General features: G+C 40.4%; 1 protein-coding gene across 2 annotated transcripts in view; it reads right to left on the bottom strand.

Moving 5' to 3' along the window:
* EDC4 (enhancer of mRNA decapping 4) overlaps window positions 1–13,426 on the bottom strand; it is a 499,346-nt gene that overhangs the window by 142,554 nt on the left and 343,366 nt on the right. For both annotated transcript variants that reach the window (XM_077456654.1, XM_077456664.1), the window contains exons 20-22: window positions 7,806–7,842; window positions 2,574–2,754; window positions 357–512 (exon numbers count right to left, since the gene is read on the bottom strand). In XM_077456654.1, coding sequence (XP_077312780.1) covers window positions 357–512; window positions 2,574–2,754; window positions 7,806–7,842 — 374 coding nt within the window. The remainder of the gene's footprint in view (window positions 1–356; window positions 513–2,573; window positions 2,755–7,805; window positions 7,843–13,426) is intronic.

Raw genomic sequence — 13,426 nt, 5'->3', positions numbered from 1 at the left:
CCAGATTCTGGAGGCATCCCGGCTTTCATGTCAGGATCCACCCAGAAGCCTGACTGGCTCAAGAGCCTGAACTTGCTCCGGTGAACACCGGAAGAGCAGAACAGAGAGCCGGTGACTGACAGTCACTGAGGACTGAGAACTGAGCAATCAGCAGACTTATATCGCTCAGTTGTCAATTTTTAAAGCAGCATGGCAGAGATAGATGCACCATCACACCTATACTACATCCCCCTAGGTGGGCTTTTCCTAGTTGTCCATTTCATTCTGGTCAACCTGAGAACCACTAAAGAAGAGTAATAATTATAATACACTATTGAAAAAAAAATAAAAAATAAAAAAATATAAAAAAAACTCACATAATGGAACAGTCTTTTTAATTTCTTCCCGTATAGTTTTATCAAGGCGATTGTTAAGTGAGCCAGAAATTGAATGTGAAAGCTGCTGAGAAAGGTATTCTTGAAGCTGACCATTTCGCTGCTGTCCATCACTTAAGATGCGATCTAATCTTCTTTCTAAGACATGAAATGTTAAGGATGTATATAGGATTATATGTAAATACACCAAATACTAACTTTATGCTAGATTTTAAAGAAACATTCACACCAGTGGGAAGCGATGTAGTGTGATTTTACATGAATAAATAAAACAGTTTGTCATACATTTTTGGGGTCCCCCTAAGGTATATTTATAGACAAAAATCCATGTGCTTCTTTTGTCCATTGACCTGCAACTGAGAGGCCATTTTAAAAGAATTGTCACGTGTAATGCAACATACTAAAAATTGCAAACAATTGTGAATAGGTCTTTATAATGGATGGGTCAGTAACACAAACCACTAACTTGGCATTTTTATTTCTGCTTTTGTTTCCGCTTTGATAACATATTGTCAGCAGCAAAGGAAGTGATAATGGATCAAAAGAATTTTTCTTTGACCCTTTGATTGCCATGATGCATTAGATATTTCAATAAATTAAATAGTGTAGCACTACCCAAACAACTAAACCATGTGCTCAAATCATAATTACTACAACAAAATACATTTTAGTCACCTTTAGTTACATGTCTATGTTTTGTAATAGCAATTTTGATTTGTGCACATGATTTGTTTGGGTAGTGCTACACTATTTTATTCATTACGTTATTTCCTAGGTGGTGTTGAATCACTTTTTCTGTGTTGCTTGCAACCCACGTTAGATAGGCAATTGACTGTGCAGATTGTTTTTTTAAATTATTTTGATGCATTAGACATGCCACTATCTACCTAACAGGCAAGTTTTATGCTACACATCCTCGGCAGCCAAGGAACTAAATTGTAAAGTATACTTCAAGTTATGTAGGTGTATGGATAGGACATGGCTTGGCCCATTATTATTCAGGCCATTAACTGACTCTATAAGCCTTTTGGTAAAGGCACCTGATGCTTGCAAGGTGAATAAGGCTTGTACTAGGCTGAGGAGTGCCATAGTGGTTAACAGTGTTTAGTTAAGTCCTACAGTATAGCACTTTCACGGCTGTCACAGCAAAAAAGAAATAGATAACACTGGGAGAGCCAGTTCTAGTGTTTTGGGTTTAACAAGCACAGAAAGGATGTCACTACTTTAATCAAATCTGGCAATTTTGTGATAGTTCAACTTATGATGTGCTCCCTATTCATCGGATTTTTTTTATTTTATTTCAGTAGTTCAAAATATGAAAACCTTTTTGAAATTTATACGCTATCTTTAACATTTGAACATTTTATGATGTCCTTTACTTCTTTCCCACTGATTATTGTTAAAGGATAAGTTCACCTTTGGAACATGCTACATGTTCCACCCATTTTTAGGGTGGAACATGTAATATGTTCCAGCGTCTGCAACTAACACCAATCCCCCCCCACTGTGACAGCAGGCGGGGATCATCTCCCCACACCCGCTGTCACAATTTAAAAGCAGTGGGGCTGTAAATCCATGTCATTCATTTGCAGTCTCCTAAGAATGGATAGATTAGTACCATCAGGCATTGCCACTGAAGGCTTGTAGTTCTCAATGAACTACGAAGGTGGTGGTGAGCATTCTGCTTCTTCCTGCCCACAGGTAACCGCCTGTCTGTATGATGTATGAGCAGACAGCTATTCTGAGAGTTTGCAGGAGCCTGAGATTGCACTGCAATCTGCTGATCGCAGGCGCAGTGCTCTGCAGACTTAGAAAAAATAAATAAATATATATATATATATATATATATATATATATGCACTTTTTTTACCTGCAAAAAAAGTTTATTATTTTTTGTTCAAAAGCTGAACTTTAAAATTATATCTGACTGTCTTAATGACATTCATTAATCACTTGCAGACCAGCAGCCGTCATTATACAGTGGCAGGTCAACATGATCCCACGAACCATCGTAGCTGTACGCTGGCCCCTTCAAGCGGGATAACATGACACATTTCACCATAATGGAATTCTGCGCTCTGCCTACAAGCCTCTACATTAGATTTGTCACTGGATCATCTTAGAGTCCTTTAACATTCGTGGAGTAAATATTCAATCTAAAGAGCAAATAACTATGCTTAGAAAGCTATGAAAAGATACGTTCTTGTGCCTGCTGTGTATCAATGACACGTTCCACATGTCCCATGATGGAACTCTGAGTTGCATCTAAATGATCAGTCAGCCTTTGCATGAGATCCTGCTGATTCTGCCGAAGTTCAGAAAGTTCCCTCTGTTGGCTATATAGGAGAGCCATCAATTCTTCATGCTGCTCGAAGCTGCTCTGAATGGGAAATCCACAATAAATAAAAATACAATATTATTTGCCTTGTAGAAGGAGGTATTTCCTTAATTTAATCAAAACATGTCAAAACAGAGGTAAAAGTTGGCACCATTAATAGGGTTTTAGGTTTCAAATAATTCAGGAAAACTTAAAAGTATAATGTATTTTCAGTATGTACACAACTTAAGAAAAATTACATTCATTACATAGCTGTAAAATCCTTTTCTTGGGAGTACAGTACAGGATGCTGGACCTAGTCAAAAGGGATAGGTTATATGCTATGCTGCATCTTTAGGTGACTGGACACTGGCATAGTCACTCAAAGCTTCAGACATCCTATCATATAATCCCTTCCACCCTGTAATCCTCAATTTTGTAGTAAGCAATGACATGAACAGAGAGGAAGGTTTTGTGTTCTGTACTGTACTCAAAGAACAGGACTTCACAGGTGTGTAAAAAAAAAAAATCCAACTGTCTTTATACTATAAGTACAGGACATGGGTCCTATACATAATGGATGAGATGTCCCAAAGAAGTAACTGAGGGGAGGGTAACCAGTATAACCAACACCCCTTTAAGAAAAATATCCTCAAGCTTAAATATAGCCGTACCTGAGATCAAACAACAGCCTTCACAATGGGCTTGTGGCCAAAACCTGCTTCAGCCAAAGCCGTATACTCAGATCAGGTAGTGAAGGGTTGAAGGGTCCATTCCCCTTGATCCAGGAGGCGTGGGATGAGGCAATTTGCTTTCCAGTTATACACTCACGGGGCTGCAGAGATCACTGGACAGCGAGTTTGTGTCCATGAGTGTATCTTGCTTGCTTCCTTGTATCTACTAGGTGGGTGGATCTAGGACACAGCTATGGCATTGCCTAACTGCATCCTGACTGGGTGGCTCTGCAGAAAAGGGCTAAAAGTTGCACAGCCATCCCTTTTGCTCTGACCTCTAGCAACCACATGTCTGGGACATACGTGAATCAGAGAGAGGCTAACTTTAAATAGATGTCCCCCACTCTTAGAAGCAAGATTGTGCTTCTTCATTGGAAAGAGAACTTTGAGGAAGACTTGGTGGACTTTTTGGGCCAAGACTTATGCCAAAAAGAAGGCCAGAACCTAGGCTTTGAAAATTAAACCTGGGTAGAGTGATTAGGTGCTGTGTGTTTTGAAGCGGTAGAAGCACCTGTGGAGGGGGGTTTCAGAACTTTTCTTCTTGTGATGTCTTCTATGGATTTGTCACGTACCTCCCAAAAAAGATATCCGCCTGAAAAGGGAATCCGAGTAAGGCGTCCAAGCTTTTAACCACATGATTCCGTGCATGTGAATTGAGATTAGAGCCACTCCGGAAATGTATCTCATTACTTGTTTAAGGGCATCCACACAAGAGCAGACAGAACACAAGGTAATTGCTCAGTTAAGGTCTACTCCTGGATTATTATTATACAGGATCATATTGGTTGTTGTACTGCTCTAGTCCAGTTAGCTGACATTTTACAGGCAGAAATCACAGTGTCAGCTGGTTCTAAGTGTCTATCTGCAGAATCTGAATGAAAATGTTGCACAGAGGGGTGGCTGTGGACTTAGTATACTTGGATTTTGCTAAAGCATTCAAAACAGTTCCCCACAAACGGCTGTGTAAGTTAAAGTCTACAGGTACCCAAAGGATCAGTTTGGAAATGGATAGAAAACTGGCTAAAAGACAAAATTCAGAGAGAAGAGGTTAATGATTCTTACTCTGAATGGTCTAAGGTTATCAGTGGTGTACCCCAAGGTTCAGTGTTGGGACTCTTACTTTTTAATCTATTTATAAATGATATAAGGTATAGGATTAAAAGTACAATTTTCGTGTTTGCAGAGGACACCAAGCTATACAGTGGAATAAAGTACTTACAGGATGACTCCAACTTACAAGCCAACCTCAATGCACTGTTTAATTGGGCACCTATGTGGCAAATTAGGTTTAGCGTTGATAAATGTAAAGTTATACACTTGGGGGCTAAGAATATGCATGCATCATATATACTAGGGCAGTTATGGCGAACCTTGGCACCTCAGATGTTTTGGAACTACATTTCCCATGATGCTCCACTTCACTGCAGAGTGCATGAGCATCATGGGATATATAGTTCCAAAACATCTGGGGTGCCAAGCTTCGCCATCACTGTACTAGGGGGGAGTACAACTGGGGAAAACAATGGTGGAGAAGGATCTGGGTGTTTTGGCAGATCATAAGCTTAATAATAGCATGCAATGCCAAGCTGCTGTTTCCAAAGCAAGCACTGTCTTTTCTTGTATTAAGAGAGTTATAGACTCCAGAGAGAAAGACACAGCGAGGGGAAAAAATAATTTGATCCCTTGCCGATTTTTTACGTTTGCCCACTGACAAAGAAACTATCAGTCTATAATTTTAATGGTAGGTTTATTTAACAATGAGAGACAGAACAAAAACATCCAGAAAAATACATTTCAAAAAAGTTATAAATTGATTTGCATTTTAAGGAATGGAAAAAAGTATTTGATCCCCTATCAAATAAGCAAGATTTCTGGTTTACAGATGTCTTCTATACAGCCAATGAACTGAGATTAGGAGTACTCCCTTAAAGGGAGAGCTCCTAATCTCAGCTTTTTACCTGTATAAAATACACCTGTGCACATAAGCAGATTCCAACCTCTCCACCATGGCCAAGACCAAAGAGCTGTCGAAGGATGTCAGGGACAAGACTGTAGACCTACACAATGCTGGAATGGGCTACAAGACCATCGCCAAGCAGCTTGATGAGAGAGTGACAACAGATGGTGCTATTATTTGCAAATGGAAGAAACACAAAATAACTGCCCTTTCACAGTGCTTTAAATTTAAATTAAACCCAATCTATGAAAAAAAACTATCATTCCATGCGCTATAGTGTGTATGCTCACAAAGCCACTACTGCATTTGTTTTGTGTAGAGTACAATATACCTGGATGATCCTGCCTTTAGCTATGCATCCCATCTTCTGTGTCCCCACTGCAGGCTGAGACTGTGTAGACTGCTGGTGTCCTCTATGGAGCATGCTCAATTTCAGTTCCCTTCTAAGCTGTTTATTGCCTCTTTTTTCTTATCTGTCCAGCTCCAGTCACACATGTGTGCATATACACAGTGGTAAATTACATTTCTGCAGCTGGACTCACCACCTGGAGCCAACTGTTTCTTTTTAACCCACAGCTTTAGAGTTGGACTACTGATTAAAGCCAGGGATACAAAACTAACCTAGCTAGTTATGCTGTGATGTTTGCTAGTCACTAAGGAGTTTATTATACCAGTTTTGTGTAGAAGTACTCAGGTTTACCATACTTTTGATCTGCAAATCTATATAGAGGCTTCTGCTTTGGCTGTTTATCAGGCATGGCACATAATGGACTACTATGTGATGCATAGTAGTCCATTATGCTTTACCTTTGCAGGGAATCAAAGAGGAAGTAAACCCATCAGGGTTTACTTCCTCTTTAAGCGATCCCCATGTTCATATTTCTTAATGTTCACAAACCAGACATCCTATTCCTGAAGGAGCCCCACCTTTTTTGGTAATAAGATCCTAGTCCTCCACAGATCCTGGGTACAACAAGACTTCCACACTATGCTGACAGCTATGCTAAATATTGTGTTGGTGGAGATGATAGAATGGTGACAGGGGAGGATGCAGAGCCTGACAGTGTGAGCCAGTCAGCCCACACAGATGTACATAGAGGTGTGTCCGAGCATACGTTTTAAAATGTCTCTGTACAAGTTTATCCATGCCCCTGAAGTCATTTTGACGTAAAGCATAGGGTGGAAATAATTGGTCCAGGAGAGAGAGCTTGGGATCCTGCAAGCTGTAAGAGCGATCCATCCATGTACAGCTTCTCACATCCAGCGACGGCAGCAGCAGCGATGTAGTGTACAAGTGGGAGCAGCAGCAGGTCTCTTAGTATTCAAGACGAATGTTCTCGCTCGCATTAAATCGTTTTATCAGTGAGTACTATGGATTGTTTACAGAACTTGAGATACAGAGCCTATAAGATCCAAGGGTCAGTGAGAGGAATCATTGGGGATTGATATTCTGACCAAGTTGCCCTTTATTGATTAAATCCATCTAGTAGAGCTGTGAACCTTATTTTTCATACAAGTTTTGACCTTCATAGTGAGGGTTAATCTGTAATGTGAGAGCAAATCTTTGGGGGGGATTTGTTGGAGTGGTGTCACTTACCAGTAGCATGAATAATGCTTACTTTAAAAACTGGTCATCTTTTTGACTTTTGTGGACTTGATGGACTTTGTATTTAATTTCCATTAGGGGTCTATTATTATTGGTGTCGGGTGTGCCATAGGATTTTTTTTATTTTTTTTGGAAACATTGAGACATTGTTTTTGATTTATTGTTACACTTCATATGCAATAATACACACTTATGCCCTCATACCTGTGTATCACCACTGCGCTTGTTAAAACCTTAAAAAAAAAAAAAAAAAAAAAAATCCTGCTGCCACCCTAAGTAAATGAATAATGTGCAAAAAATTCTACCAAACAGTGTAGAATGAGCCGCGCTAAATACTAAGTGAATATGCCAATAGCACACACTATAAACAAAAATATTTCCAATAAATGATTACAGATAACACAAGTGGCCACCTTTGTTATCTGTATTCATTTATTAGAAACATTTGTGTTTATAGTGTGTGCTATTGGCATATTCATTTAGTATTTAGCGCCACTCATTCTACACTGTTTGGTAGGATTTTTTGCACACTCATTCATATACTAGGGCCAATTTTGGACAGAAGCCAATTAAACTACCTGCATGTCTTTGGAGGGTTTCAATCCCTGTGCACATCTTTTACTTCTGTTGCACATATGTTATATATATTACATTTATTCTGAACCATAACAAAGTGCATTATAATAAATATCATATATTACATTAGTAATAATATATATATTAGTTATATTTGTTCATTTATAATTTCACTAACGCAATTCTTTATTTTATTATATGATCAACACAAAGTTTTTGCATATATTAACCCTGGATTTACCTTTTGCACTGAAGCTTTTGAGGTTTGTGTCAAGAGCCTAGAAAAAAAAAAAAAATTTAAAAAGTTAATTTTATAGTTTAGGTATGTATGGTAAATTCAAGCACAAGTCATAAAAATAGGGTTTTTATATGCCTACTCTTGGAGTCCATTGAAGGAAACATTATTTTAACAGCTGGGTTACACAAAAAAAAACTGTAGACCAGGCCCAATGGGCACAATCCCCCTCCCCCAAACACCACCCTTCATTATCAGAATGCTTCATATTAATAGCAAAGCAGTACCAAGAGCAATGACCATAAACAAAAGAGGTATGGAACCTATGTCCCACAATGGAAAAAAGGATTTTAAAGTAAATGCATAAATCCTGTTCTCCCTCTGGTCCATTGAGGAAATTATAAACTGGGGAGTGCAAAAGCAGTCCAACTGTGGGGACAGGTAACACAGCAACATAGCCTGACACATCAGCAGCAAAAATGAGCACTTGCATACAGCTCAAATTGCTGTCCTAACTTTATATACATAGCAAGCATCAGAAGAGGCTAAAGCATACACCTGGTAAAACTTAGAGAATGTTTGAACAGACCAGGTGGCAGTCCCTAAATTGAAAAAAAAACAAGGTCTAATGCCATAATGCCTAATAAGTGCTATAAGCCTGGTGAGGATGAGCTCTGTGCTAAAGAACATGAGATTAAACGCACATCTGATTTACCTGGTAATAATGGAACTACAAGCAAGGGCAGCATGCCAGGGTGGGGCAGGGTATTAGCCTATGTAAAAAAAAAAAAAAAAAAAAAAAAAAAAAAGTTGCATCTTCAAAAGCCAGCACCATTATCCAGCCAGGCTTTTAGTAAATTGAAGCCAACCTAAAGGACAGTAGGACACTGTCCTGGTTTCGGTGAAAGCCCGAGACCATTTTATGCCCTGTACACACCGTCAGATTTTCCAACAAAAAAGGTCCGATCAGATTATTTTGTCAGAAAATCCGATCGTGCGTGGGCTCTAAAGGACTTTTTAAATCTGAAATTCCGACGGAAGAATTTGAGAACTGGATCTTAAATTTTCCAACAAAATCCGATTGTACTTTTTCCAATCGTTTGTAGAGAATTCCGATGGATAAAATGCCACGCATGCTCAGATTAAATTACGAGACCAAAGCTAGTGGCTACTAGCCTCTACGTAGTCCCGTCGTACGCAACAAACGTCACCTTGTTCCGAATGATGAGATTTTCCAACAAGTTTGTCCGACCGTGTGTATGGAAGACAAGTTTGGCACAAAATCTGTCTGAAAAAAATCCCATGGATTTTGTTGTCGGAATGTCCGACCGTGTGCGTACAAGGCATTAGGGTCAAAAGAAGACCTTTGCTTTAAAACAACCCTGTCCCTAAAAAGCACCAGGAAGGGTTTCTTATAAGACAAAGCTGTACGTTTAGACAGTTGCTTAACAAAGATGATAGAAAGAAAGGTGGCCACTTTTTGGGGCATGGGTGGGGGGAGCAATGTTGCGAATAATCTCATAGGAAGGTGAGAAGTCCCGAAAAGTGAAGAGCTAAGGAACGCAAAGCAAGTGAAAGCTAATGTGAAGCTGGATGACAGATCGGTTCTTGACACAGAAAATACAGACAGTCTGTGCAGGACCAGGGAGCATCTGCAAGTAACCTAAACTTACCATGACATTCCATGCTCTCCTGGCCCAATCTGGAGGGTTGTTTCCATGCTGGAAATTTTCAAGGTAAAAAGGGCTGGAATGTGTCAGTCAAGGTCAAGAAAAACTGGACATGCAGTGCATTCGAAACGTATTCACAGTGCTTCAATATTTCCACATTTTATGTTACAGCCTTATTCCAAAATTGATTAAATTCATTATTTTCATCAAAATTATACAAACAATACTCCAAAATTACAACATGAAAGAAGTTTGTTTGAAATCTTTGCAAATATAGAATAATAAAAAAACACATTCACAGCCTTTGCACACCAATTACAGCCTCCAGACTTTTTGGGCATGATGCTACAAAGCTTGGCACACCTATTGTTGGGCAGTTTCTCCAATTATTCTTTGCAGGACCTCTCAAGCTCTATCATGTTGGATGGGGAACATCTGTGCACAGCCATTTTCAGATCTCTCCAGAGATGTTCAATCGGATTCAAGTCTGGGCTCTGGCTTGGCTATTCAAGGACATTCAGAGCTGTCCCGTAGCCACTACTTTGCTATCTTGGCTGTGTGCTTAGGGCCGTTTTCCTGTTGGAAGAGCATCCTTCGCCTCAGTCTAAAGTGCAGAGCTCTCTAGTCAGGATTGAGGGAAAGATGAATGCAACAATGTACAGAGACATTCTTGATGTAAACCTGCTCCAGTCTCCCAGTTTCTGTCCAGGAAAAATATCTCCACAGCATGATGCTGATTAGGGCGGCACAGTGGTGTAGTGGTTAGCACTCTCACCCAGCAGTAAGAAGGGTCGCTGGTTTGAATCCCAACCACGACACTACCTGCCTGGAGTTTGCATATTCTCCCTGTGCCTGCGTGGGTTTCCTCCGGGCACTCCGGTTTCCTCCCACAAACCAAAAGACATGTAGGTAGGTTAATTGGCTTCTGTTCAAAAAAAAAAATGGCCCTAGTATATGAATGGGGACCTTGGATTGTGGGCTCTTTGAGGGTAGGGACCAATGTGAGTTTGCAATGTACAGGGATGGGGATAACTGTAGACACTCAGGTTGAACTGGATGGACTGGTGTCTTTATTCAATCTTACTATGCTGCCACCCCCATGCTTCACTATAAGGATGGTATTGGCCAGGTGATAAGCAGTGTCTAGCTTCCTCCAGACAGGATGCTTGTGATTCAGGCCAAAGAGTTCAATCTTTGTTTCATCAGACCAGAGAATTTTGTTTCTCATGGTTTGAATGTCCTTCTGGTGCCTTTTGGGAAATTCCAGGTGGGCTGTCATGTGCCTTTTACCGAGTAGTGGCTTCTGTCTGGCCGCTCTGCCATGTAGGCCTGATTGGTGAAGTGCTGCAGAGATGGTTGTTCTATGGGAAGGTTCTCCTCTCTCCACAAACACTGGAGCTCTTTCACAGTGACCTCCTTAAGGCCCTTCTCCCCCAATTGCTCAGTTTGGCTGGGCAGCCTGCTCTAGGAAGAGTCCGGTGACTGTGCTTATTGGGACCTTCAACGCTGCAGAAATGTCCTTGTACCTTTCCCCAGATCTGTGCCTCGATACAATCCTGTCTTAGAGGTGTACAGACAATTCCTTAGACGTCATGGCTTGGTTTGTGCTCTGGCATGCACTGTTAACTGTGGGACCTTTTATAGACAGGTGTGTGCCTTTGCAAATAGTGTTCAAGCAACTGAATTTACCACAGGTGAACTCCAATCAAGCTGTACACACAGCAAAAGGATGATCAATGGATACAGGATGCTCCTAAGCTCAATTTTGAGTGTCATGGCAAAGGCTGTGAATAGGTATGTGCATGTGATTTTTTTTCTTTTTTTTTATATTTAATACATTTACAAAGATTTAAAAAAAACTTCTTTAACATTGTCATTATGGGGTATTGTTGGTAGAATTTTTAGGAAAATAATGTATTTAATCCATTTTGGAATAAGGCTGTAACATAACAAAATGTGGAAAAACTGAAGTGATGTGAATACTTTCCGGATGCACTGTAAAGTGTACTGGACCCACCAGAACATATGTACAATGTTAAAAGAATAATTTGATTGCTTTAGCGTACAAGATGTTGATTGAAAGTTAAAAGCTTGTTGATGCCAAAGTCCCCTGCATTGACTTGCCCCAGATCAACAGGCAGGCATCTATTGTCAGGATCTTTCAGAACATGGAAAGATAGTACTTGCCTGAGATCAGAGCCAGTTTCTGGGCCCCTAAACCACAAAGGCAGAAATGTCCTGCCTTTAGGGTTAGAAAGATCAGGATGTCCAGAGAATACAAACGAGCCTAAAATAGGACCAAGCGTCTTGGTGAATACCGAAGTGGAGAGGAAAGGCCGAACGGGAGGGACACAAACTGGTAGCTGAGGGGCCCGGCAACAGTCCATAAGCAACAATGACGTGTCAGAAAGATGGTGCAGATATGCCTCTGACATTCACAGAGGCCAGAAAAATAGGATTTTTATAACAGCTTACCTGTAAAATCCTTTTCTTGGAGTAAATCATGGGACACAGAGCCTTAAGTAATTACTTAATGGGTTATAGCCACCTTCAGGTGTTAACACTGGTATACCCAATACAGAAAGTTGACTCCCCTATATAACCCCTCCTTCAAGGAGTACCTCAGTTTTTGTAGCCAAGCAATATACTTAAACCCCATAAAAAGAGGGACAGGCCCTCTGTGTTCCATGATGTAGTCTAAGAAAAGGAATTTACAGGTAAGCTGTTCTAAAAATCCTATTTTCTTTATCGTACATCATGGGACACAGAACCTTAAGTAATTACTTAATGGGTCCCATAGCAATGCTACTTGAGGGGCAGGAGACACAACCCATAGGGCACCCCAAACCTGAGGACTTATACTGCTGCCTGCAGCACACTGCGCCCGAAGCGATATCCTCATTCCTCCTTACATCCACTTGATACAATTTTGTGAATGTATGCACTGAAGACTAAGTTGCAGCCTTGCAGATCTGAGCCATGGAGGCCTGGTGTCGCACTGCCCAAGAAGCACTAATCGCTCTGCTAGAGTGTGCCTTAACTTGAAATGGGGGAATTTTAACCTTTAAATCATAAGCTTGAATTATCACTTGTCAAATCCACTTAGCAACAGTGGATTTCGACGCTGCCTGTCCTTTTTTAGGACCCTCTGGCAGAATAAATAAGTCATCAGTCTTATGAATCTGAGCAATTGCCTTTAAATAGATTTTCACTGCTCTCACCACATCACTTTTCTTCCCTGGAACATGGATTTGAAAAAGCGATGGCAGGACAATATCTTGGTTCAGGTGAAAACCTGAAACTACTTTTGACAAAAAGTCTGGACGAGGGCACACCACCACACTCTTCATGAATAATCAAATTTGGCTTTTTATAAGAAAGAGCAGCCAATTTCTGAAACCCCCCTTGCTGAGGATAGCAACCAAAAATACCAGCTTCCTTATCAGAATGAATAAGGGAATATGCTGTATTGGTTCAAATGACTTTTTGTAACACTGACAAAACTAAATTCAAATCCCAAGGGCCTTAAAGGTGATATAACTGGCGGTTTAATCCGCATCACCCCTTGCATAAAACCCCAGACTAAATGCATAGCAAGTGGTCTTTGAAATAAAAATGATAAGGCTGAGACTCGGCCCTTAATAGTACTCAAGGCCAATTTCATCTCTACTCCAAATTGTAGAAAGGCAAGAATTCTGCCTATGATATATGCCAACCCTTGGATTCACCCCAGTGAAAACTGATCCCACAGGGTTACCAGGGCATCTGTTTCGCATGCGAGTGGATCCCTTGTCCTGGACACAAAGTTGACTAACTTCATGTTGAATCTGGATGCTAGAAGATCTACGTCCGGATTCCCTCTATCTTTGACAAACAGCCCAAAAAATGTTGGGGTGAAGATACCATTCCCCCGGGAATAACTGCTGGCTACTTAAAGTGGAGGGCCACCCTGAAAAA

The sequence above is a fragment of the Lithobates pipiens genome, unplaced genomic scaffold (assembly GCF_037356315.1).
Source record: "Lithobates pipiens isolate NorthernLeopardFrog02 unplaced genomic scaffold, aLitPip1_a1.2 Scaffold_10, whole genome shotgun sequence".
Taxonomy (NCBI): domain Eukaryota; kingdom Metazoa; phylum Chordata; class Amphibia; order Anura; family Ranidae; genus Lithobates; species Lithobates pipiens.
The sequence above is the reverse complement of the archived record's forward strand: the minus strand, read 5'-3'. Positions and strand labels throughout refer to the sequence as shown.